General features: G+C 41.0%; 5 protein-coding genes across 9 annotated transcripts; 2 read left to right on the forward strand and 3 right to left on the reverse strand.

Annotated features, from left to right (window-relative positions):
• Positions 1-541: 541 nt before the first annotated feature.
• On the reverse strand, positions 542-4,515 carry stoml3b (stomatin (EPB72)-like 3b). The gene is made up of 7 exons (XM_029173449.3): positions 3,823-4,515; positions 2,799-2,902; positions 2,627-2,699; positions 1,983-2,065; positions 1,655-1,858; positions 1,281-1,415; positions 542-1,157 (listed from the first exon to the last, which is right to left on the reverse strand). Exons 1-7 carry the CDS (start codon positions 3,884-3,886, stop codon positions 969-971), a joined length of 852 nt encoding a protein of 283 aa, XP_029029282.1. The 5' UTR covers positions 3,887-4,515; the 3' UTR covers positions 542-968.
• A 136-nt stretch (positions 4,516-4,651) lies between these two features.
• On the reverse strand, positions 4,652-11,525 carry proser1 (proline and serine rich 1). Of its 3 annotated transcripts, XM_055514673.1 has the most exons (13): positions 10,908-11,525; positions 10,747-10,812; positions 10,458-10,526; positions 10,235-10,329; positions 10,042-10,135; positions 9,653-9,763; positions 9,396-9,494; positions 9,231-9,309; positions 8,812-8,904; positions 7,182-7,688; positions 6,317-7,079; positions 5,807-5,951; positions 4,652-5,696 (listed from the first exon to the last, which is right to left on the reverse strand). In XM_055514673.1, the coding sequence occupies exons 1-13, from the start codon at positions 10,950-10,952 to the stop codon at positions 5,571-5,573; spliced, it is 2,292 nt and encodes a 763-aa protein (XP_055370648.1). In that variant the 5' UTR covers positions 10,953-11,525; the 3' UTR covers positions 4,652-5,570. The 3 variants fall into 3 exon arrangements, with proteins under 3 accessions (XP_055370648.1, XP_029029277.1, XP_029029278.1); XM_029173444.3 differs by having other exon boundaries at positions 6,317-7,688; XM_029173445.3 differs by lacking the exon at positions 8,812-8,904 and having other exon boundaries at positions 6,317-7,688.
• A 184-nt stretch (positions 11,526-11,709) lies between these two features.
• vps36 (vacuolar protein sorting 36 homolog) lies at positions 11,710-16,003 on the forward strand. Its single transcript, XM_029173446.3, has 14 exons — positions 11,710-11,886; positions 12,090-12,158; positions 12,257-12,327; positions 12,515-12,629; positions 12,715-12,804; positions 13,313-13,399; positions 13,868-13,900; positions 14,031-14,108; positions 14,211-14,345; positions 14,446-14,511; positions 14,655-14,719; positions 15,104-15,188; positions 15,320-15,396; positions 15,534-16,003. Exons 1-14 carry the CDS (start codon positions 11,791-11,793, stop codon positions 15,613-15,615), a joined length of 1,149 nt encoding a protein of 382 aa, XP_029029279.1. The 5' UTR covers positions 11,710-11,790; the 3' UTR covers positions 15,616-16,003.
• Positions 16,004-17,394: 1,391 nt separating this feature from the next.
• On the forward strand, positions 17,395-23,155 carry LOC114869206 (thrombospondin type-1 domain-containing protein 1). Of its 2 annotated transcripts, none has more exons than XM_029173213.3 (8): positions 17,395-17,577; positions 17,975-18,327; positions 18,785-19,179; positions 19,260-19,920; positions 20,038-20,199; positions 20,291-20,696; positions 20,782-21,301; positions 21,418-23,155. In XM_029173213.3, exons 2-8 carry the CDS (start codon positions 18,276-18,278, stop codon positions 22,066-22,068), a joined length of 2,847 nt encoding a protein of 948 aa, XP_029029046.1. In that variant the 5' UTR covers positions 17,395-17,577; positions 17,975-18,275; the 3' UTR covers positions 22,069-23,155. The 2 variants fall into 2 exon arrangements, with proteins under 2 accessions (XP_029029046.1, XP_029029044.1); XM_029173211.3 differs by having other exon boundaries at positions 18,213-18,327.
• Positions 23,156-23,276: 121 nt separating this feature from the next.
• fgl1b (fibrinogen like 1B) lies at positions 23,277-25,806 on the reverse strand. 2 transcript variants are annotated; one of them, XM_029173221.2, is made up of 8 exons: positions 25,239-25,806; positions 24,739-25,003; positions 24,490-24,649; positions 24,301-24,398; positions 24,056-24,144; positions 23,850-23,975; positions 23,694-23,758; positions 23,277-23,576 (listed from the first exon to the last, which is right to left on the reverse strand). In XM_029173221.2, exons 1-8 carry the CDS (start codon positions 25,326-25,328, stop codon positions 23,396-23,398), a joined length of 1,074 nt encoding a protein of 357 aa, XP_029029054.1. In that variant the 5' UTR covers positions 25,329-25,806; the 3' UTR covers positions 23,277-23,395. The 2 variants fall into 2 exon arrangements, with proteins under 2 accessions (XP_029029054.1, XP_029029053.1); XM_029173220.2 differs by having other exon boundaries at positions 25,233-25,806.
• Between the last annotated feature and the right edge of the window lie 183 nt (positions 25,807-25,989).

Here is a 25,989-nt window from a genome sequence, read left to right on the forward strand (position 1 = left end):
GTGGACAAAAAACAGAAAATAATTAGAAGAATGCGGCAAGCATGTAGGTTCTGTACATATGTATGGCTGAATAAGATCGTTCAAATATACGGGTGCAGTGCTGTGGGCCGCCTTAAAAGCCACCAAATGTGGAACTCAACAGGCAACCAATGGAGGGATCTAAGGACGGACAGGGGTAACGTGACAGTGCGACAGTGCCACATTCTGGACGGATTGCAGACGTGCAAGTAGTGACTTGTTGATGCCAGCATAAAGAGCATTACAGTAGTCAGCTGATGAGAGCATGGATGACTCTTTCCAGGTCCTTATGATCAAGAAATGGTTTTGAACCTTCCTCAGCAAGCGTAGCTGGTAAAATGACGCTCGCACAACGCTGGTCATCTGACCCCCAAAGCGCAGTGCATTGTTGAACTGTACACCGAGGTTCCTGACAACTTTTGAGGGAATGATAGAGATTCCAATGAAACATAATGAGCTTGCATTTCTTTTCATTTAGATTACATACTATGCTATGACAGTTTTGACTATATAATTAAAAAAAGACTTTTTGATAAAAGACTTTATTACAACATACTGCAAATTCACCAGAATCATTCTGTGAAGTGGCAGAAAAACAGTCTGTTTAATTGTGATGCGTGTTGTATTGTATAGTATACAGCATATTAGAGATTAGCCTGTTTTTTAATGTATAACAGAGAATATCTAGATTAATCACAACTCTCTTAATATTTAATACATTGATTAAAGAATAATATTAAAGATAAATTGAATATGTATGTCAAAGAATATGCAATATTGTATAATTAGCAGGATTGGCCTGATCAAAGCTTGATTATTTAAACAAAAAAACAAAAACATGTTTTCCTGACACCTCTAAACAAATGTTGCATTGTCACAGTTTGTTTTACAATAAAATATTTTGCGATCATGTATAAACCGAGATGCTAATAATTGTGAAAGCCAGCAGCTCACTTTCGCATAAAGTGAGACATGACATCCATGGGCAGGGGGAAAATGATGGTGGAGTTCTTCTCGGCTGCAATAGTATTTAGAGTCTGCAGGTAGCGAAGCTGCAGGGCTGAGGGAGACTCCGCTATCACCAGAGACGCCTCCTTCAGGGCACGAGAGGCGTTCATCTCACCTTCTGCTGCAATCACCTGCACATTGATGAAGAAGATTAGGACAGCAGAGCACAACTCATTTGAGACCAATGCATAAAATGACTTTCTGGCACACGCCTGCATGTACTGTATGTTGCATGTCATGTTATATGTCCTGACCTTGGCTCTGGCTTCCCGTGCAGCCTCAGCTTCAGCAGCCATGGCTCTCTGCAGCTGAACTGGCAGCTTCACATCTTTAATTTCCACACGCTCCACTTTGATGCCCCAGTTGTCTGTGGCTTCATCCAGGTTAGACTGGAAAATACACAAGAACTGTATATTATAGCTGTATAGTGTAATAAAATGTGTATGTGGTGATTTATTAGAATTAAGTGAAATTATTCATGCCATTCAGGGAGTCATTTCATTCCCAGTGCTACCTGAGCTGCTTGTGTGATAAATACATATGTGTCATTGGTCATCATTTGCAGAAAGTCTTTTAATGGGTGGTCATTTACAACATAATTATCATGTTTTAGATTTAGATTCTCTACCTGCATGCTGTGTGCGATGCCCTCACGGTCAGACAGGACCTCAGCCAGGTTCTTGGTCCCCAGGACATTTCTGAGTGTGGTTTGTGCCAGCAAGCGCGTGGCAAAGTCAGCGTTAGAAACATTGGCCACAGAAGCGATGGGATCATTGACCCGGAAGTACACCACTCCATCTACAGAGACTGTGACTGAGTCCTTTGTCAGGATCTAAAGTACAAATAAATTACAGTTTGTGTGCAGTACAAGCCCAAATGTTGAAGCTAAAACATTTTATATGGTTGCAAAATAGAATGTACCACTTTCAAGTTGGTTTATAGTGAATCAATTGTACCTCTTGTGGTGGGATGTCGAATGAAACTGTTCTAAGATCCACTTTCACAAAGGAGTCAGTGCATGGCAAAATGAAGAAAATACCTGAAAACAGAATAGACATCTATAACTTCATCATAAATTGTGAACACTTCCAGTACACAATATTTCGCTATTCAGCTTTTGTTGCATACTGTTATTTTCAGGTTTCAGGCTTCAACACAAATGAGAGTTGAGTGCAATAATTTAAAATAAAGTGGCGATTCCTCTCCATAGAGGCATGAGGAGGAGAACATTCCACTAAAAACATAATAATCTGGCTCAAAACAGCAAACATCTAGAGCCAGGAAACAAAGTTTGTGCAGGTTTTCCTTGTGGGGTTACTGCAAATCAAGAATGCTCTCGAAACTGTAGACGTACGTGTTTATGTGTCAGTAACCAAAAACCCCAAAGAATTCAGCACAAGCAGGAACCCACAGGTTATTCTCAAATAACAAATGTGTTGCAGGTTAACAAGTAAATTTAATTGTTATAAAGTTTACTGTGTTTTTAAAGTTTTAACCCAACATAGTTCATTTTAATTTGGCATGAACACACTACAAGTATAATTCATTACTTGTATCAAAGTAAATGTGCAACTGTTATTACAGTACAACCTGCACCTACCTGGTCCTTTTGCTTTCCTGTCTGTGATGCGGCCCAGCCTGAAAATAACAGCACGCTCATACTCTTGGACAATCTGCAATACAATTGGAAATCAACACCAGCTCAATTCATATTTGGATTTAGGGGAAAATAATCATCCTTTCTGTTGAGTAAACTTGTTGAGTTCACTCACCTTCAGACAAAACCAAATTGTGAAGGGGAAAAGGCAAATTGTGAACAAGCCAGAGAGTATGACAATGACCCAGCCACAGCATCCCAAAGACCCTGTGCGTTCAGCTGGAAGAGGAACGACATGTTGGTTAGAGACACATGTAGCTGCAAAGAATCTTTGGTTGTTTCTTTTTCCCTGTTGTTTTACAAACACATGTCTCTTTGTGTTGGTCATACCACAGGAGCCACATTTCCTGTTGTCGAGCTAAAGGAAATTTAACACATTAACCACTAAGATACATTAATGACCATAAAAACATTACAGAATCAATTCCTACATTAGTTAGTATGTAGGAAAATAGAATCATAGTTTAAAGTTTTGCATGAATTATTATAATCATCATTTTCGCTGTATCACTCGTCATGCACATGTATAAGTTTGTTGGTCTGCTTAGCTCCTTCCATAATAGTAAAACCTGTTTAAACCTCAATAAAACTGAGGAAAGTCCAGAAGGATCTTAACATGTAAAACTCACAATCATTGTTTTTACGTGTAAATATTTTATTAACCAACAAAGAAATTAAAAAAAAGTCTCATTGAACTCAGAGAAAGAACTGAAGAACCACCGTCATATTCAGAAATGTAATATGCCAACAAGCCCTTATCAACAACCAAATTAGGGAGCACACACGAGCCAAACGACTCTGCCTATTACAATAAAGCAAACTTGCTCCTTGGCCAATTCAGTCACATGCTTCTGGGACTCTGTTTCTCAGGGACAACGTTAATGTCTCTATGACAATAGAGTTGACAATAGTACTGTGCCCTAGCTGTTATGACTGTTTCTACCTGCATAGGTGAGCCCCTACTGTAGTCATACATAATACTGTTCACATAACTGGTATCAATTTAACACGACAACAGGGAAATGTAAACTGCTCCTTTGTTGAAGTCGTACTTTGAGTCGTATGGTTGTAGTTACTTATAAATTTATTTACATAACAATTGAGCTGACAAATTATTTAGAAAAGTTGGTTTGTCTTACATATTAAGTCTTCTTTGCTAATTCCTCGTCTCTTCTGGCTCTCCATTTGGTCTTCCATTTCCATGTAGTGAACAAATATGAGTGTGTGTTGAGAGCGTGGTTAGGTGCACTTACCCAGGAGGAGGGCACTCAGCCTTTTAAAGCTGCAATGCTGCAATAAACTGTAGCAGCAGTGAGAAATGAAGGTGTGGCTGTAGAGTTGAGTTGGTCATCAGAAAAGTACAATTGTTTCCATAATAAGTCACCGGACAATTAGAGGTAGGAAGACAACACCACAGTGAGTGTAATAAATTCTTGTAAAATAAATCTAAATCTAATCTAAACATATGTTGAGCTGCCTTTACATGAAATACAACACTGTAACTTACAGTGGAATAATAAATCTTTATCTTATCTCTATGACAGTTTCCATGTGAGTCATGACATTATTCCATCATTGCTACACTTTCCAGTCACTTAGAAAAGAAACACCAATATGTTGGCAAAATGACTTTTACCAGCCCCAACCCAGCAGCAGAAGTCTGACTCATGCATACTGGTCTTTCTGTGAAATGCTAGTAATCACTGTATAGATGTTTCACCTAATACTATTTCACCTAAGTGTTAATAGTGTTTTTGTGTGTTAGTTATTCAAACACAAAAAACATTTTCTCACGAGTGTCTCATGACTAAGTAACAGTTGTTTATAAATGGGTGTGGTAAAAGGCAAATAACCTTGTTTATGTATTTTTCCTATCAATATTGTTATGAGTCAATATTTCTATTCATAATAGCAGAATCTCACCTGAAAGCTAAGAAACTACATTAAACAGAGAAAGACCACAAAGGCTACAGCAAAAAGCAATTTAGTGACAAAATAATAAAACATGCAAATACAAAAAAAAGGCAAGACCGACAAAAGACAGTGAAACAAACAAAATGTATATTACTCCTTAAGAATTATGTAAATGATGTAACAGTAGCTGAGAAAACTCATGTTGCCTCAACTACTACTAGACTGTAGTCACTGAAAAACAATGACAGTTTATTGGTTTAAGTCATACTAGTTAAAACAACCTTTCTTAGAAATGTCTGCTTACAGTATTTCTGGTAATATACTGCAGTGCTGTGAACATTAATACATATGGATGTGTATTACTACTGACAGTATGTTCACTGGTAGCAGCAACATGAATAAAGCTGCTGAATGCAAGTTTTGTGTAAAGCACCGCTGTCACAGCACAAAGATTAAAAATATCAATGCCCTAATCAAAGAAGTTAATTTCATAATACGATATTTAATTCAGGACACTAAGTAAGTATCATAAGTCACAGGGTCAATTTATAAAATACTATATGAGGCTTCAGCCAATGAATTGCATGATCATGTGTACATTGACCTATGACCTATAATCCATTGTTCACTAATAATGATAGACATTATTAAAAACTTAAAATCAGGTAACATTAAAACCAATCACAATCTACTTATGCAACCTAAAACAATGTTGCCATTTCATATGTACAACTGTTTACTGACAGTAATAGACCTAATTCATGCATACCGTTTCCTCCGTTCATTATTTCACTATTTTTATGGTAGTGTTCCTCACAGTAGTAAGACATTCTGTCTGTAACACCCTGTACACAATAACTGAAATCCACATCTGTTGGGCTGCATACTGTAAAGTCTTTAGCCAAGCCATAAACTCCTGAGGGGTAGGGCAAAGTATGATAAGGGTCTACTCAATATAGGCTAACTGTGGATTTCACTGCCAACCCAACTGGGGGTGCAGGCCTGGTTGGAGAGGAAAGGGGTTTCCTGGGCCAGGGGGGTAGTTGGTGAAACTGTTGGCCTGAGGAGGAAAGCTCTCCAAAGCAGATGTGGAATGAGCCTGGATGAAAACAAAAAATAAATAATTTTGTCAGAGAAAGGCAAGTTGAAATTCACTCGCATGTATTTCGCCACATTGGCTTGGGTGTGTGTGTGTGTGTGTGTGTTTACCTGCAGAAGTGCAGACTGCATAGTTGGATTGTGGAGACCACCAAGGGTGGCAGGGGAGGCAGAAGGAGAGAACCCTGGTACCCCAGGGAAGGACAGCAAACCAGGGAACCCGCTGCTTCCTGGAGGCTGGAGTCCACTGCTCAGCCTGTAACATAAATATAGAACTCTCATTAACTCTTATATGTTATAGTACAGCTTGACCTTATTGTGTGAGTTTACAGTATGTTAATCCACTATGTGTCCATATTCAGTGAGAATGAAAATAAATAAATGAAAATGGATAGCTAGATAGATTTTACATCATATATATTGTGTGTGTAACTGTATTTATCTTTTGGGTTAATGAGTTCTCCTCCTTGTGCTAACAAAACTGAAGCAATGACAAGATAAGGCGCTAATATAATTACCTAGTAGAGCGACCAAATCGCTTACACCTCGGAATAAGATGACAACTACTAGACTTTGCACTTGTACTTTTCCATTTCCACCCATAAAACTTGGCTGACATACCCAGGCTGGAAATTGGAGCTGAAAGCAGATGCAAAGCCTGGCAAAACTGGTGACGATGATGGAACCCCAGCTGCTGCTGCCGCTGCTGCTGCCGCTGCCTGCAGAGGTGCCACTGATGCGACTGAAGAAGGAGTTGCACCTGGCAGTCCCATGAATGAAGACAATACAGGACTTCCTGCACTATGACCCCCTGACACGCCAAGTCCAGGGAAGGCAGTGGGGCTAGGGCCAGGCGGAAGGCCTGGGAATATAGAAGGCGCAGATGTGAGGCCAAGACCAAAAGGGGAAGCGGCACTGGGGCTAGCACTGGGAGCCAAGCCTGGGTAGATGGAAGTTGGCTGGTGATTAGAAATGTTGGTAGTGGGAGGCACGGTGGGCACGGATGAAGGAATGGTAGAATTCGGGAGAGGGGAAGAAAGTGAGGGAAAAGGGGACAGGCCAGGATAATGAGGGGGTGCTGGGCTGGAAGACAGAGCTTGGAGGCCAGTGATAGCAACAGGACTAGGCAGAGAGACTTGAGGAGAACCAGAAGGGTGTGACAGGCTCAAAGAACGTGCCAGGGCTGTTTGCGCCTGTGCAGAACCTGGTACACCTAGAGAGCTAAGAGATGGGGTGCCAGAGCGAGAGGCGCCCTTAAAAGCAGAAGGCACCGGGCTGTTACTACCACTGTTGTTGCTCCCAGAGTGCCTGTTCAGGGCTCCAGCCATTGTCATGGCTGCCTGAGTCTGTGCAGAATGACCTGGAGAGGGCTTGGAACTGGGACCTGGGGTGGAACAGCTTGGAATTACTGGAGTTGATGATCCCGGAGTGACAGAAAGTGTTCCAGAGGGAGTATAACTGCGGATCACTGACCCAGAAGGGTTACCTGATTGTGGGTGTATGCCAGCAAAAGGGGATCCTGACCGGTGGTCTGCTGACTGGGAAAAAACCTTCTGCTGATTTGAGCCCATGGAGTTTACTTGAGGTAGGGGTTCTGGACCACCACGAGAGGTAGCAGGAGTACCTGGTCGGGAAATTACATGGAACGGGGAGGAGGTGAAGCCCCCACTGCCAGGGACAGGAGTTCCACAAGGTGTACCTGAGGGTGTATGGGCCTTAATGACAGACGAGGGTGTAGGTGTAGCACGATCACTGAGGGTCTGTGGTCCTACTTTGATGACAGATGGTGATGGAGCTGGGGCCGGAGAGGGAGCATTATGGTTGTGAGATGGCACCATGCCGGGGAAAACTGGTGTGATGGGAGTTGTGGGAGGCGGCTGTGCAGGAGACTGGGGTGGGACAGGGGTAGAAGGCGTAGACCCATGAGGAATGAGGAGCGGTCCACTGTTGACTCCAGGTGTGGTGTTTTGTGGATTTCCTGGTTTGGCGTAACCTGAAAGAAAGAAGATCGGAGCTGTTAAACCAATGAAAATGCTGACTGTTAAATCAACTATCGGTAACAAAAAAACCCAAATTATATTAAAAGGGATTTTGGTCCAATGGTTTAATTACAGGACAAAACAAGAATACATTACAGAGAAGTGAGCTATTGCAGAAGAAGTGAAATACTCACATAAAAAAAGGAAAATTAGAGCAAAGTGGAAAAAGCAGAGAGCATTACTGCGTGCATGTACAACTGTACACAGAAGTCTGGTAATACAGTATTTATTGATCAAAAAATGTTTTTACAATACCCTTGGAAAAAATATTTATTTAACAAAGTGTAGTTTTGTCAATCCTGAAATGTATTTTTTTTATTTCATTGACATTCTTAAACATCTGGTTTATAGGCATTTTAATTAAAGACCTGTACTTTTGTCAGCAAATATCTAATTCTTTAACCCTCCCAGAGTCCTACTGTACATTTTAAACACTGATAAGACACTGATTACAAATAATAGGTTATTACAAGCAATGCGTGTTAAATGCCAACAAAGCGCAATTACAGAAAGAAAAGCATTAATGGCATTAGTTTAAAGCAGTTCTCAATCCAGGCAACAAAGGATTCATCCTTACATGTCACCAACACACACTTATGCACTGACTGACCAGAAAACAAAAATCAAAGCAAGATGTGCTACAAATAACACCCTGTTGTTTGTTTTTGATCAAGACTGCAATGTTAGTTAAATGGTAGACAATTCTGTGGTACTTTTTTAGGTTTTATCAGACAGCAATATATACCAAAATAGTTAATAACAAAATAATTAGAGGAAATTTACCAGAAGTTAGGTTCGGACAATAGCCTAATCAAATCAGCTTTGCAAATGAAAAGGTTAAAATTCACCACATAGCTGTTATGTTAAACTACGTTACAGTTTACAGAGGGTAGTAATTTTCTGGTCACTCAGTTTACTCGAGCAGACGTCAGCAGTACATTCTTCACCTGTTAAAAGGCATTAAACTGGCATTAAACTAGAGAAGTGCAGGTAAGCAGCATGCCAGGTAGTAAAGGCAGCAAGCTTTAGGGAGTGTCTATTTCCTGTCACACACATTCGATTTCCATCAAATCGTACCTGCTACTTTGTGGGTAGCGTTGTAGGGAGGAGGGGGCACACTGGCTGTTATAACCCCTCCCATAGAAACAAGGCCTGCGCTGTTGTACGCACCTGAGTAGTAGTTGCAATTATTAACAGTGTCTACCACACATTGCTACAGACAAACAATCATATAAACAGCACAGCCATTTATAAACTATTCCCAGATTGGTGAGACGCCGTTAGGAGATGATTGTGTTGTGCATTTGTGTGCAGATATACAAATGCAAATATGCAAATAAGCTACAACTTTACAGCTCTCAAAGCAGAATTAATTATTGTCTTGCTGTATTTTACATTTGATTGTTGATAATGTTCTGCAGGTTGTGCTTTCTGTATTAAAGGTCCATAGCAGAGGAAATAAGGGAATCTTGTGCGAAACTGAGGTGGTTTCTTACTTGGTGCGATGGTAGCATGAGGTCGGCATGGTGGTATGGGATAGGGAACAGGCCGATGAGGATTGTAAGTTGAAGGAAACTGTAAAACAAAAATGCAAGAAATCATCAGCTTCATAGACTTAGGAAATACCTATTCATTCAAGACAGTTCCACTCTAGCACTTACTGGTTTGAATGGTCCAATAATACGGGAAGCAATTCCTTTTCCCTCCATATTGTTGGATGGATCGTCTTTCTTCTCTTCTTTTTTTAATGGCGGAATTCCCTGTGATTACAAACAAATTACACATTTTAGCATGTTAAAATCTATCAAATCATCCAAGAGCTACTTACGCAACAATTACAAACATTTAACAGAGAACGTCACCTAAAATGGAATAGTTTGCCTTTATAAATGGTAAGCAGAGTGTAAAAGATACTTACAGGGAATGTACCATTGACCAGGCTGGGTCTCCCTTTGGGGTATGGATTTCCTGGTATCATCCCACAGGAGGAGATCATGGCTACCGGAGCCTTGCAACCAACCTTACACACCTAGTGAGACAGAAGCGCTATTAATTTAGGAAGCATGTATGTGTGTGCACGGCGAGAGCAGCACAAAAGATATGACAAACTCAACTAGGCTATATTATTACTCATTATTAATTAGTTCTAATACTTCTTGGCACATAAGTCCAGGTATTGAATTCCCATGTTAACTGATATTATGTCATACAAATAAGATGAGAAAATAGTATTTCTCTGCTAACCCACAAAAACCAGACATCACCACCATCAAGATAAATAACTAAAAATAATAAGTATAATAAAACCTGCTCCAAGATCCTGCGAGCACGTTTCTTCTCAGACAAGTGTATGCGAAACAGATCCTCTACTGGACGGTAATTCTGGGCATCTGAAATATTCCTGTTTGGAAACAAACATTCTCTACTGAATAAGCTGAATGTTGCATCAGAATATTTAACTTACAAGCAAGTTTAAATGTGTTGCACACAGCTTACTCACAAAGCTATTAGCTCCAGAACAATCAGTCTGTCCTTGGAGAAGGTGAAGCAGTTCAGTATATTTGCAACTTTGGTTGTTGGTATAGCAACCATTTTCTACACAAAGAAGAATAAAAACACATTTAACAATGAAAAACATCTCTGTAAGGGCAAAGGAATACATCTGCACTTGTGTATATTTTAAGAAAGAAAACAAATAGATAACCGAAAGACCTATTACTCACATGCTGTAGGGCCTTAACTGCTTTGATCTGTGGCTCTGCCCATGAGAAGTATTTCAGTATCTCCATCACCTGTAGATGTTTGTGTCAGTTTTACAGTTGCTTCTTCTCCACACCACAATCATTCTTATACTAGAAACACATGTAGTGCACACGTGTGCACTACATGTGTTTTTTTATAAATAGCATTAGCTGTGTTATCCATGTTTCTATACACGTTATTTAGTTATCTAGGACAATATCTGGACAAACCAGTAACTAAACAGGTTATTGTTGTTGGATGAACACTTACCTGCTCACTGGAGAAATAGCCATGCACCTGCTCTATGGCTTTGATGCGCTGATCGGTCAAAACGCACTGAAATAAAATCAGAAGGCAGTTACAAACGCTGACATTAAAACGACTTCTAGTTTAAAATAAAAATGTTTATGTAGATGCAATGCACTCCTTACCTTCTTTATTTCATCCAAGACAATATCAAACGATTTCTTATCCATATTTGTTATTTTAAACAAACGTTCTTTTTCACAATAAACTCGATTCTAGCTCCACTAGTACAACAGTTAGACAAAAGAAAATTTAAGATCAATTGTACTCGGGTAAGTTTAGGCTTTGGTACAATACGAGAGACAATCTAACTGAAATAAATTCATAATATTGCTTAAACATAATTTAAAACAAGACATATTCGCTGTACAAGCTTAGCTTCGTCATAAAGCCACATGGTCTTTCACGTTACACTCCTTTATGACACAAGTTTTCCGGCCGTGAACAATGACTTCCAAACAAGCTGTGTGTGCAAAACCTGTCTGCACCAGATTTCTCCGTGGCTAACAACAAGCTAGCTGGCTACAGTTCCCTCGTATCCGAACGCAGCTACACCACGTCAACATGTGCGAATAAAATATATGCACTTTTTTCATTCGTGCATTTTTAAGTGTAATGCCGCCGAAAAAATCCAACGGACGCTGCGTAATCTAAAAAGAATTGTACAACTAATCGTAACAACGCGGTAGGGCAACTAGCAGCCCTGCTAGCTTGAACTGACAGCTGGCGCTAGTAACGTCAACACCGAGAGGACCCTTGTGAACAGCCTGATAGAAAACAATAGTGCATAAAGCTCTATAAAATTAAACTGTACGACTGTCTTTGTATAATATTATGCATAAAAGGTCCTAATCTAGAATGGCAATATTTAGTAATTAATTCTACGCCAAATATATATTTTTTATTTCGTTTTTTACAGGCGGTGTCTGACCTTTCAATTCACAGGAAGTAAACATAGAATAAGCTTTGACAGCCGAGAAAATTAGAACTAATTTTTCAACAGCAGAAATGGACCGATTTTCTTGGTCAAACGGGCTGTTGGAAATAAATGAAACGTTGGTGATACAGCAACGAGGCGTGAGACTGTACGACGGCGATGACAAGGTACAGTTTTGTTGCCTGATATATAAGTTTGCTGCAGGACACAAACATAGCAGCTAAAACTTAACACTAAATAGCGAATAAGAATATGCCATAGATTATTGTGCTGTTGTTAATTTAATATGTGATGAAATTTTACTATACTATATAGAAAGTGGGCCAGAATTTAACATAAGCGAAGAAGATGCATTCTTTTTATTTGACAGGCTAAACTGGACATTGGCGCTGCCCTGTTGAGCACCCATCGCTTGATTTGGAGGGACATTAAAAATCATGTAAGGCAGCAATAAAAGTGAAGATGTAATGCATATGTGTGCTGAGGTGTGGTGCTGTTATTTACATGTCTTAATTTCTGTATTCGTGTCTTCTCTAGGATTGCTGCATAGCCATACCTCTATCACAAATCATCTATTTCGAGGAGCAGGCTGCAGGAATAGGAAAAAGGTGAGTGTGACTAAAGATAATCATCAAATTATCAAATAAGGGGAATTGTGGTGCAATTATTTGTTTATTTTGTAAATGTAATTCCTAGGCTGTGCCATGTGAAAAGCTCTGTACTGCTCGGCCTTTACAGAACAGTGGTTTTAAATAGCACATGATTAATTAACTGCTAATATGTCATATTCCACAGTGCAAAAATAGTCATACACCTGCATCCAGCTTCTCCTAACAGGGAGCCAGGTCCTTACCAGCAGAGCAAGTACTCCTACATCAAGCTGTCCTTTAAAGAACATGGGCAGATTGAGGTATTGCCACTCACACAAACAGCCATTTCATGTTTTGGACTCTGCTTTGACTCGTCCTGGACATGACAGTGTGATTCACTTGCAGTTTTACAGGAGGCTAACAGAGGAGATGACTCAAAAGCGATGGGAGAATACTCCAGTTTCCCAACCTATCTCCACAGGGACTGGTTCTCAGGTGAGAAACTTAAGTCCTATCCCTAAGGCTCTCCAGAATATTTTTACATTCAGATACAGGAAGGTTATGTGATTTGTAGCCTCACCAAATGGCTGTTTAGCATGTGTGTATTCCACAGGGTGGCACTGTTTTTACTTCATCTTTCTGATTTACAGCAGAACTTCACAAACTCTGCTTCTTACCACACAGCAGATTTTGAGTTAGGTTCAATGTCTTATGTCAGTGGAGCTCAGCTTTAGATACTTACGTAAAAGTTTTTTTTTGTGCTGGCTGTTGTGCAATAGCCTAATATTTGATTTTGCAATAAACTGTGAAATTATCTCAACTCTTAAAAAAACATACTACTCCTAAAACATATGACATCCTGAAACAAAAATTAATTCATGTATATAATAGCAGTTCTCCTCACTGTTTGTCATTTCTTCCTCTTCATTATCTGCTACCAACTCTTAAGTTACGGTACTTGTGTTTCACTTCATTTGTTTTTCTTTCCTTCACACTCTTGTAGGCAGGAAGAACACGTGCAGTGGGGATTGTTGGTATCGAGAGGAAGATAGAGGAAAAAAGAAAAGAAACTGACAAAAATATTTCTGAGGTACTAGAAAGTTTGTTTCTTGATGCTCCACTCTAAGATTTTGTAGAGTAAAATGAACATAACAGGAGGCCAGAGTGTTTTTAAAATGTGTCCATTAATGATTTTATCTTTTTTTTTTTTGGTACAAGCTTGCCACAATTAAAATTCATTGCAACTAACCACAAGGGTTATGACAGACACTTGGCAACAATGAAGTTTATGTGGTTATGCAAAATCACTGCTGGATAGGATGTATGTTTGTCTGAAATGGGAAAAGAAATTTAAAATGACATAATTAGCTTCATGAACGGTATGATGTTAAAACAAATGTGGGTTGAGGGCTGTGGAGATCATTCTGTTTTATTATCAACTAGAGGAGGGGTGAGGATTCTGTGGAATGATATAAAATTTTATCTCCATGAAATCTTGTGGCTTTCTTAACGGTTAACATTTTTAAGCTCTCTTATCCATTTAGTCTCCCTTTTTCAGGCATTTGAGGATCTCAGTAAGCTCATGGTCAAGGTAAAAAATATTCTCCTTAGTTTGTTTGCATTCTACTGTAGTTGTTGCTTTATAAGAGAATCCTTTTTAAAGTCTTTAGCTTAAGCTTATGAATTTGACATGCTTAATCAGAGTCTATTCTAACTAACAGGCCAAAGAGATGGTAGAGCTGTCAAAGTCTATAGCCAACAAGATCAAAGAAAAACAGGGCGATATAACAGAAGATGAGGTAAGAACTTTATTGGTTTAATCAGCTAAATGCTTACTGGACTATTAAAGACACAAAAGCTGCCTGTTTTCAGTGTTTTAACAGTTTTGTTCTGTTTAATAGACAATTCGATTCAAGTCCTACCTACTGAGCATGGGTATTGCTGACCCTGTTACCAGAGAAACCCATGGATCAGGCACACATTACCATCTGCAGCTAGCTAGGCAATTGGGAGATATGCTTCAGGCCCCTTTAGAGGTTGGCAGGAGCCTTTTTACTAAGACCATACACTAGGTTTAGTCTCCCATTTCTTTGTGGATCTCATTGCTCTTACTTTTTCCACCACTCCCTGCTCTAGGAACGTGGAGGAATGATGGCCCTGACTGAGGTGTACTGTCTCGTTAACCGTGCTAGAGGAATGGAGGTAATTTAATAGATCGGACATGAGTGGGCATGCACCTGCATGTTCATTCTAGCTAAATCGATAATATGACACAGCTTTGTTAAGTCAGGGCACACACATGAGTCTGGTGACCTGTCAGACACTCCTTTTTTCCCTTCCTGCAGCTTCTATCTCCAGAAGACTTGGTAAACGCATGCAAGATGTTTGAGTCATTGAAGCTGCTACTGAGGTGAGACTGAGGAACATTTGTTTGTCTGTTGTAATGTTTATAGTGTTAGCTATTCCTCTGTGTAGCCCGGTCTATATGTAAAGAACAGCGGGGTAGGCGCCTGCTTTGGAGAGGCCAGGCTCTTCCTGACCGGCTTCCTGTTGTTGGAAGTTGAATCCACCCCTCTAGCTGTCATTTCCTCTCACTTCTTGAGGTTTCAAAAGGTTAGGTTCCCCTAACCTCTTCTGTCCCACTGATATCCTGGTATCTCTACACAAGCTGCTGTCTATTCACTAACAATCCCTTATCTTAATAAAATAAAACCTCAGCATTAAACTGACCATTGGTCTGTTCCTCTCACCCACACCCACAGACTCCTTCCTTCAACTGTCTTGTTTTCTTTAGGCTGCGTGTGTTTGACAGTGGTGTAATGGTGGTCCAGCTGCAGTCACACAGCGAAGAGGAAATGATAGCCTCAGCATTGGACAATGTAAGGCTAATATAATCTAATGGATTAAATTGACAGGGATGTGCTACAGCATCTCTTAAGATAAACAATGCCTGGAACACGGATGTTTCATCTTTTTATATTTCTTTATGATTCATCATGCTTTCCTAAAGGTTTCAGACAAAGGATCTTTGACAGCAGAGGAGTTTGCCAAACTACTTGGTCTCTCTGTCCTTCTGTCTAAAGAGCGGTAAGCTGTCTCCTATGTCCAAAACATAAATGTAGATTTTTAAACTGTTTTCACCAGAAGATCTTCCAGCACAAAACAATGAGACTCTTTGCTACAAATGTGCTTTTCTTCCTGACCTCTTCCTGCCTGTTCTTTAGGCTCCTGCTGGCTGAGAAGATGGGTCACCTGTGTAGAGATGACTCTGTTGAGGGCTTGAGATTCTACCCAAACCTCTTTTGATCTATTATTAATTCTTTTATGCATCACATGTACACTCATTGGCTTATTATTAAGTGCCCCTGTACAATCAGATAGAGCATCTCATCCACATGTTTCTTGGATTTTGTTGGTATAAGATAGTGGCCAAATAACCTCCTAATATAATTCACTCCGTTCCATCTCTACTGACCACTATGACCTTAATATTGAACATATAGTATATAATAAAGTGGCAAATGAGTGTGTATGTATGACATATTGCAGTGAATTGGCTTCTGTATAATAAGCACAGTAATGTGTCTATGAATGGCTTGTTTTCTATTAATGGAAGTCTGCCAGCTATTTTCTATATATGTTAGAATCTATCCTTATACAGTAAATCAATAAAACCTTTTTTTAAATAAAATAAGTAGTGGCGTGATCATCATTTTGTGCCACTTCACGTATACAGTTTTTATGGTTTGGTTCAAATGCTTTTAGGGTTCTGACTCCTGTGACTCCTTTTTTTAATTTATTATTTGGTTTATTAATAACAATTATTTTAACTCTTCTTCATTAAAGAAAAGTCCCTTTTACTGCCTTTGAATCTAAATATGTTTTTACATAACTGCAACAACAAAAAACAACACCCATTAAAAGGTGTCACTTTGTTTCACAGTATATACAATTTAGGGCACATTTCCAAACGTCACTCTTCAGGTAACTAATCCTTTTATTGCAGAGGTTGAATTTCAGCAATTACAGCTATCTGCTTGAAGCCAAACTGAAAGGTTAAGACCTGGTTAACTGCCACACTGAAGCTTTAAAAGCACACCTGTGTATTGATCATAACTATATGTACTATATATTTCAATGAATAGCATGTCTAAATGTTGTAACTGCTATAACCTCCAAAACTATTTTAATCCGTACGTCCCTGCAGGGCTTTTTACTCTCAGGATAGAAACGTTCTTTGTTCCCATTGTGTTTCATCTCCAGAGGAGCTTCCTGTTTGCTACAGGTTCTCACTGTAGGGAAACGTGGGTCTGCAGAGATGATTAGATTACGGTGCCATGTGGTTCCCTTAATGATAGAATATGATCACCACTTGTCCAGGGAGAACTGGATTCTGGCAGGTCTGATCATAATAATTAGGGACGCAGAGCATTTAACTTTTATTATTACACAAGACCTGTCCTTACATGCTGCTGTAACATGTACTGGTTTGCTCAGTGATGCATTTGAATGCAATGGATGTATTTGATCCATATATTGAATGAGTGTTGACTGTGAATAGTTCAATTTATTTTCATTATTGCCTTATGGAAGATCTGCCCTCCTCATTACACCCCATTATCCTTCCAATGTTTTACCTATGTATCATAAATCTGTATTTCTGTCTCCTTTGATTTAGGCTGCCATTTGAAGAAGCAGGTTATAGAGCAACGTGCTGAATCTCACATATTTCTTCACATAGTCACTGCGTGCACCTGATGACCCGGTGCCTCTTGTTTCAACTGTCAAGCTTCATAGTAATTGTAAGATGGAGAAACCCTAATTCAAGTGTGCTACAGGGCAGTTTAATGCAAACTACCTGCTTTCCTACAGTAACATGAAGTATAATCTGAAATGTAAAAGCGCCTTCCAAAACCATAAACACTTATTTCGCACGTTTTGTTTCCTGGGGCGTAACGCAACAGGAAGCTAATTTAAAATTGCTGTTAAGCAACCAATTTGCGTGTTTTTTTGGGGGGAAAAATCGAAAGCCGATGTGGAATGCGTACCACAGTGCGTCGTTATAACATAATGGTTTGGATTGTGCGTGTGGCTGTGACGCGCTGTGGGGACGCCGGCGCGCGCCGCCGTTGCTTTCGCCGCTCACAGTGTCAGTGTCATTTATCAGCAGTTAATCAGCTGAGCACGTGCGTTAGCCGCGCGGCTCGCTGTTACGGTGGCACCGTTGGGAAGATGGAGTAATGCCCGTGTATGTATTCAACAAGAAATGTGAGTACAAGAGTTTTTATTCTCCAACGATTCATCACGTGAAATGTTGCGACTTTTCTACAGGAAACTTTACTCTGCGATTTCTGTTCTGCAAATCTGGGCTTAGAATAAATATCTTTACTACTATTTCTGTCAAATTCCACTTCACGTGACCGCATGCCCATATACATTTATATTTGGGTTCACATAGGGAGAAGAATATTCAGACTATTGCAGATTTGAGAGCTACTGTAACGTATTCTATCTACTCTTATATAGTTACTCCAATAACAGCCTTGGAATACATGTGTTCATTTTATTTTTTATTCTAAGAGTATTATTTGTCTAGTGTTTAAAAAAATATTCTGCTCAAAATATGAGATGTGCATAGACAGAACAATCAGTGAAACATTTGCAGGCAACCAAACAATCCTTCCTGTGGGTGGTATGATGACGACAAGTCTCCAAGCCATTGTGAAGATGGAAGGAAGAGGAAGACGCCAGTGTAAACCCAAAACTCACGGTCATAGCCTGATACTGTAGCCTTCCTGTTTTTCATTCTTCAGATGAATAACAGCTTCTTGCATACCATAGGTTTGCCCGGTGCCTACTTGCGGATCATTTGTTTATTTTTGTGATTTGTCTCTGAGTTGTAGAGGTGAGCGGTGGCGGAAGAGGATGGTCATGTTGTGTGGGAGAAAACAGGCACAGACATCGGAATGCCACAGGCCGCCTCACTGCTGCCCTTTCTGCTGGTGCTCATGGGATACGGTGAGTGTCACCAAGCCAATTAGTTTGATAGCTAAAGTCAGGTACGATCACATGCATTTAAATATGATGTAGTACATATATGTGTTTACCCGAGGGTGAAAGAAGAGCAAAATCAGGGTTAGAAGAGGGTCAAACTCTTTCTCGTCCCATAAACATTTACTTTGTACGCATGTGAGATGTTCACAATATGATTCCTCTTTACTGAGAGTCCTAATCAGAAATAATAAATTTGTAATTGAGTTTGAAATGTGCAGCTTAGCTCAGATAAAAACTAATGTATTGGCTGAAAAAAGTCTTTATATTATTATATTATTGCAAAAACAAAATGAGAAACAACATCCTACAGACACAATAATAACCATAAAGGTCAAACTCAAACCAGTCAATGAGGTATTTATTTAGATTTTCTGTAAATGAAATGCTCTTCATCCTTCCTCTGACTTATTATGTTCTGCAGCTTTTGCAGGGCTCAATATATGGCCCTCCTTCCACATTGCACTTAGCAATGCCAGCGTATTCGTGGACTTCAGCACAGAATCCAATATCAGCACGGTCCGCAACAGAAGCCTGTCTCTGGTCAACATGGAAACCAACACCACCCTCCTGATCAGGACTGTGCCTAACAACCAGCTGAGCGGTAGGGTGGAGTTCAGCTGTTCCTGCTTCCTGTACGCAGGAACTTTCCGGTTCCTGCTGAGGCAGAGCAGCACCGCTGCCGTCTCCCATGCGAATGGGACAGATAAAAGCAGCGTAGAGCGCACGTCCTGGTGGTGGAGTTCAGAACTGCAGGTGCAGTGGCCCACCTTTCACATCGCCGTGGAAAGAGCAGGAAATCACTCAGGATCTTTTCAGGCAAGACAAATCAGATGTCAGGCTTCTGCTTAGTGCCACAAAATGCCTGGTCTTAGGTTTCTTCTTTTGCCTTGCTCCAGGTTGGGATTTCCACTAATGAACACTTCCAGGCTTGTTCCGGCAGGCCTGAGCCCGATCTCTTCCTGGAAGTCAACTACATGGAATACAACCAAATTGGGAGAAATAGCATTGACAAAGTCCGGGTCCGCACGCGCCGCCCCATCAAACCCGTCCGTTCTCAGAGTATCGAGCTGTCCTGCGCCTTCCCCTTCACAGACAAAGACTTCATACGAGTTTCTCTACAGTCTCCTCACACACAACAGGAAGTCAAGAGCTCCGGGCCTCTTTACCTGTCGCGCATCTTCTCTTATAAGCTCCTGGTGGAAAATGCCAACGCCTATAAGACTGGTTGTGTAGGCACTATGACTGTTAAACTGATGGCCCCTCCATGTGCTCACGTGAATGGTAAAGTCCTGCTGTACAAGGATGCAGGTGATGGGAAAGGGCTCGGCGCTTCCTCTGCAGCAGGAGCAGGTGGAACGCCACCGCTGGGCACCGGCCCAGAGGAGCCGTCCTCTCCACCGCTCGCCTTCAACTGGATGACCCCGGGAGAGAACGACACAGAGTTCAACTGCTCTGTGTTTTACCCAGGAAGGAACAAGTACTGCTTTCGTTTTGTTTTTAACTACAGTCGCTCCCCTAGTCCAGCACAAACCTGCTTGGTGGTTCACAGGACTGCAGGTGAGGTTTAGGACATTTACTCATGTGCACTTGCTTGATCTCTGCTTGACATTAAGAGGTCAGTGAATGAAGACTGAATTATCTGGATCCTTTAATGTGATGTCTGTTTGTCTGCAGAGGCATGGGGTCCCTGGCAGCCATGGAGCTTGTGCAGCGTGAGCTGTGGAGAGGGGATCAGGGAGAGGGTGCGTGGATGTCTGCTGCCCTCTGGTGTTGGGGGGAAGCACTGCACTGGCATGGTGAAGGAGCAGTCCCTCTGCTCTCTGGAGGACTGTGTCGGTCTGTGTCTCTCAATATTAAATATGTGAAGAATAAATTAATAATAAAACCTTAATTACATTTACTTAGCGATTGCCTCTCTTTCCTTTAGTGTCACCCACTCCTTCCCCACCTTTGCCCTCTGTACCCGTCAGAGCAGCACCGCTTGGCGGCAACATGATCGTGGTGGCTGGCATCTCGCTTTGCCTGGCTGTGATTCTGTCCACCATTGTGGTGACTGTGTGGAGAAAGCTCTGCTACACGCCTCAGTGCAGCTCCGTCCACCGGGGCTCCATACATTCCCCTGGAGGGCGCAAGCTTTCTGACGAGGCCTCCATTTGTGGGCAAAGCCTACAGAGGCCCAGCCTTTCGGAGACGCACGGCCCAGCAGGGGGCGCGTGCACTGACGGACCCCCACTGGGCAGCCAGCCTCTTTCACAGACGCTGGTGACGCCCCTTTCACACGACCCAGAAAGGCTTTCACCCACAGGTCAGAAGATGGTTCCACCAATATTTGGGTATGTTCAGAGTATATTTACTTTCATTGCACATCTATTATAGTATACTATTGCTCTCCAGTCTTAAAACAGACTCTCTCTGTAGATACAGGTTGGCCCAGCAGCAGTTAAAAGAGATGAAGAAGAAGGGCTTAAAGGAGGCGACACAGCTGTACCATGTCTCTTCCAGTCCAGTCCATGACACCTTGGTAGAGTCCTCCATTTCACAGGCCAGCTCCTCTGGTCCTTCGCCAATCGGATACGTTCATTCTGCCATGCCACTGGACCCCCAGGAAGATAGCAGCCAAAACCATTTCCGTATCACGACTCCCTTTCCTGAGCCCCAGCCTTCCAGAGTCACACCAATCAGACTGAGTCCCAGAGTGGAGCTGGTTTTGGGTCCCGCCACCTCTGCCCATGCAAGTGCGAGGAGCTCGAAATGGCATGACCGTACCGCTGACTGGGTGGAGATGGTAGAGAGAAGCCGGATAGCAGGTCTCAGAGGAGGAGATGCAGGACTGAGCGACTCTTCTCAGAAAAACCCACATTTCCGTCGGACCTCCAGCTTTAACGACACCAAACCACAACTTCGAACTTCACAGTTCAGAGATAGAAGCATGACCCAGGTGACCTGTGCAGCTTTAATTATTAGTTCTGTTAAGCTTCATTTGATTTATGTCTCATCATATTAGTGGGGTCTTTTTCATGATCATTGATTAAGATCATACATTGTGCTTTGCAGGTGGGATTTCGGACTCTTCCTGAAGGAAGTTGTTGGACCAAGGGAGGATGGGAGAGGCAGCCATCGCGTTCCTATCCTATTCCAGAGCACGTGGCCTCAGAGTCCAGATCGCACAATTTTGACCAAAGGAGACCCTGGAGAGACACAACGACAAATCAAAACACTGAACTCAAACACACAGGATCCAACACCAAAGGCACGTCGGCATCTGAGAGACATGCAAATGCAGAACCCAGTGGCACTGGGGAAAGACAAAGAAGTGATAAGCCAAGAGCTAGAGAAGGTGAAGGGGTGTCAGGAATTGGGGGGCCAGGAACTGGGCACCTCAGTTCCAATGACCTACAGCAACTGAGCGTGGATCGGGCTGAGCGGGCTGAGCAGAACTGGAACCGACGCGGCCCGTCACCTATCCAGAGGAACATTCTGGCTCGGAAATTAAAGGAGGCCCAGTCTCGCCCTGGGGTCAAAGGTCGGCAGCGCAGCTCCACCTTCAGCGCGTCGTCCTCGGAGAGGAGGAAGGAGCGCTGCCGCTCTCTGCCGATGTCTGGAGGGTACAGCACAAGCGGTGGCTCAACCTACACGCTGAGCGAGGCAGAGCAGAGGATGTTGGACTTAGATTTGTCCTCATCATATGTTGAGGAGGAAGAGTAGCTTACGCAGAGGTGCAAAACTACCTGGGAGAGACATTACCATCTATATGTATTTTTATTCAACCCTCTGCTGCATTTATAAGTTCACCTACAACAAAGACTTTATTCTAAAGTTATGGGATGCGTATATATTAGAATCAAATTAAACAATATATTTAAGTTTGTATTTAAACAAGTGTTGCTTCATTTTATATTTGTGTGTTCTAAGGTTCATTCTCTTTGACTTTTTTTGTTGACAAAGCATTAGAACAACATATAACCACAAGTCATATATAACATGAAATATGAGCTTATGCCTGAACGGACGTCACGTGATTCGGTTTGTTTATGTTGCCGAACAAGTGGAGAACAATGGCGATTTGTGCAGAACACAATGAACGATATATTGCAGATCTGACAGTAAACTTTTTGGATTCTTACAATGTCCCTGGAAGGATTTTCACAATTTTTAAAGCAAGAACGGGCAGAGTTATGGACCTGTAGCTCCAGCTTGTGCCTCTGTCACCTTGCACTGGAGTCAGAGAGACGGTAAACTCAAAACAAATCAATTCATGCAAACGCTTTCCACCAGATACGGTACTGTAAGTAATAATTAATGCGAGTGGGACTAGTACATATGTGTGCAAGGCTTCAGCAGTAACGCGAATTATGTCACTACCTCGTTTTTCATGTCATTTAGGATGAATATCATCCCTGCACAGATTTTTTTTCATGATAAAGACAAAAAATATGCAAAGTCAGTGACAGTTATTGACAACATAAACAAAACTGAGTGTATAAACAAGCAACGAGACAATACATATACAACTTAATATACAAGAAGAATAAAGTTATAAAAATAATCAACACAAAATTACAGTTAAAGTTGAAATATTGAGATTATCAATCTTTTGCTGGCTATAAAGTGGTGTAGATTGAAGCAGTTAACTGTCTGTTGGAGCTGAAAAGGGGCTATTGCATGGCCTGTTACTTTTGCTAATAAGTAATACATTAAAAAGGAAACACAATGGAGTTCTGCAAAATGATCCTTAAAACAAAGCATTTACACTGCACTGCAGAGACAGGTAAGGGACTTAATTTTCTACTTTGCTGAATATTTTCTTTATTGTTTCTTTTACCCACTGTACGATGCAGCGTTCTAAGGATGTCATGTTTTGCACAAGTTAGTGGTCTAATGCTTTGGTTGTCAAATAGAAACAGCAGTGAGACGTTTTTCTTGAATGCTGCTTGTTTTATTGTTTGAGTAATATCCGCTTTATAGAAAATGTTTAATGCATTACAGACTTTCAAATAATATTTTTAGAATTTAAACCTTGCAGTCAGTACAGTTAAAATGCCCCTGCACCACTACCAATGTCATCCAACATTAGCAGTGGCCGCACCTTCATGGCCGTGTGTCTAAGGGAGTACCAAAGGCCTTTCCAGGTGCCCCACACCACACCGTTGTCATTCTGGCCCTCGTACTTCCCAGAGCGGTAGAACTTTCCATTCAGGTTGGCTGCATGGCATCTACCAACAGAAAGTCTGTCAAAGGTGTTGTTTAAGCAGCGATTTATTGTTTGTTTGTTGGCACAAAAACAATGTTTGTGCAACATTAGGTTAGAGGGACGGAAGGGGAGTTCTCACCTGTTGAACCACCAGCCTGCCTTATTCTCCTGAGCACAGCTGCCCTGAAGGAATCGGTCGTTGTCCTGTGAGTCACCACCAAAGCAGCGTTATCACAGTCATCATCTTCACTTTAGCCTTAGTTTGAGATGAGCAGGACTGGATCTCTGATCTGACCTGGTCTCTGGTGCTGAACTGCATGCCGCTGAGGCAGGCAGACCACTGATCCACCGTCCCTGAACCACCCGCCAGAGCATCTCCAGCTTTCCCGCTGTACTGTCCATACTGCAGACGATATTTATCCTGAAAAGGGGGGAAGTATATGGTTTGCTTCTATTTCTGACAAAAAAGACAGAGCTAGAGTTGTAAATATTTTTTCTTACTGCCTCATTAGTGATTCGAAAGTTCTCGTAAAATGCATAACTTTTTTTTCCATCCCAGTCCATTAAATCTATCTTCACCAGATTCTTACCTTTAAGAAGCAGGGAGAATAGTCAAACAAAAAAGGAAGACTATCAGGTGAGACTATTGCAACATTCAAACCAAATACAATATATACACAAAACAGGAAAAGGCAGGAAACTAGATGTTTATGATTTCTTTTTGTTATAATTTAATTATTGTTAACCTTCAGAGAGCAGAGAATAAATAACTTCATTCCCCAACCAAAACTCATCATTCCACAGTTTGAAGTCCCCAAAGCCATCTCTGTAGTCCACCCAGTCTCTAAAATGAAGACAGTTGTGTTAGCTCTGGCCAGGCGAAATCAGTACCTTGTCATTCATTTTCATCACCAAATATTAGTGCTGTATAATACCTGTTGAAGTCAACTTTCCCATGCCGACGCCTCTGAAACACTGTCCATCCTCCTCCATCCCCCATGTCACAATACACCAAAGCTGGATCCTGGTGTAATTTGGGTCTGATGCGATAGAAACCACTTGGCGGCTTCAGTCTGTCATACAGCTCAGAGCAGTCTTTAAAGGCAGCATTAAAGACAATTACTCGTGCTGCTTAATGATAGTTACACAAATGAAACATTTTGGCATATTATGAGCATTTGAACCTTTATCATGGACAATTAAGCTTCCTGCTGGTGGAAGATGCTTCACCAGAGTCATGTCAGTGCTTAATGAGTCACTGCTGTTGAGGTTAACACCAAGAGCTTTGTCTGTTTCTGGTTTAATATTAGACACATCAGGTCGAAATGGACGAAAATACTTGTGCCTCTGCAAGTGCTCAACCTGCCACCTCCCAATCAGCAGTTTCTTGTTCAAGGTTTTTATGTTGAGCTTGACAGCGGCAAACTCTGCTCCACATGAGTCTAAGTCCTGAAATGACAAAAAGCTATTTCAAGTTTAATACTTCAGCCAGAGAAAGAATAGGTTCACATCTGTACAGATCAATTGGATTGTTAGAGTTTTCAGAAATGGGAGTTCTGTCATATAACCTAGCCTCGCGTTACCACAGTTTGAAAAACATTTTCTCAGTTTTAAATGTCAATATGACGACAAAGAGACAAAAAGGCTGTAAAGAATTAAATAATTAAAATAAACTTACTGACACCTCAATAGAAGTTGCTATGTGGCACAGTAGAGTCAACAACAGCAACAATGGCATGACAAAAAGTCTCCCACTGAAATATTGGACTGACATAATAAGTACAATAACTATCAAGCCGTTCACTAGTCTTTAAAAATCTCTGTACTACCAGCCGAACTTTATTTCACAATGCTTTGTTTTCTTCAGGTCGAACATTCCCTTCTCTAAAATCTGTCAGCATTATTTATGGGCTGGGCCAGTTCTGCATGGTCCATATTAGAGGACGCAGACTTGACCAACTATGCCAAAGGCTGAGCTCCAGTTAGCTGGCTTGTTCTGAAAGAGGAGCTGATCCCAGACCTGTTCTGTTCAGCCCCATGGACAGAACATATTAAGAGAACTTCATTCCTTACATACCACAAAATCTGTCTTTTCGGTTTGTGAGCAGATAACAAACTGCAGATAGGACAACAGCAGATAGGACAAATTATCTGATATTAATATAAATATAAGACACAAATGTATTTAATAACAATTAAAAAATAAAAATAAAAAATAGCTCCTACTTGTGTTACTCTTTGGTATTGCGCTAATATTTTTTATTTGCAACAATACATTTAATAATAAGTACATTTTCACTGACTTTTATTGTGTGTACATTATTGTGTAAAACTAGCAGCGCAAGTATTGAATGCCTTTTTTTATACTTTTTATTGGTGTTACATTAGTTGTTTTGGTTTGAAGCGGTTTGTAAACGCTTTAGCTGCTTTTTTAA

This window comes from Betta splendens, chromosome 14 (assembly GCF_900634795.4).
Source record: "Betta splendens chromosome 14, fBetSpl5.4, whole genome shotgun sequence".
Classification (NCBI taxonomy): domain Eukaryota; kingdom Metazoa; phylum Chordata; class Actinopteri; order Anabantiformes; family Osphronemidae; genus Betta; species Betta splendens.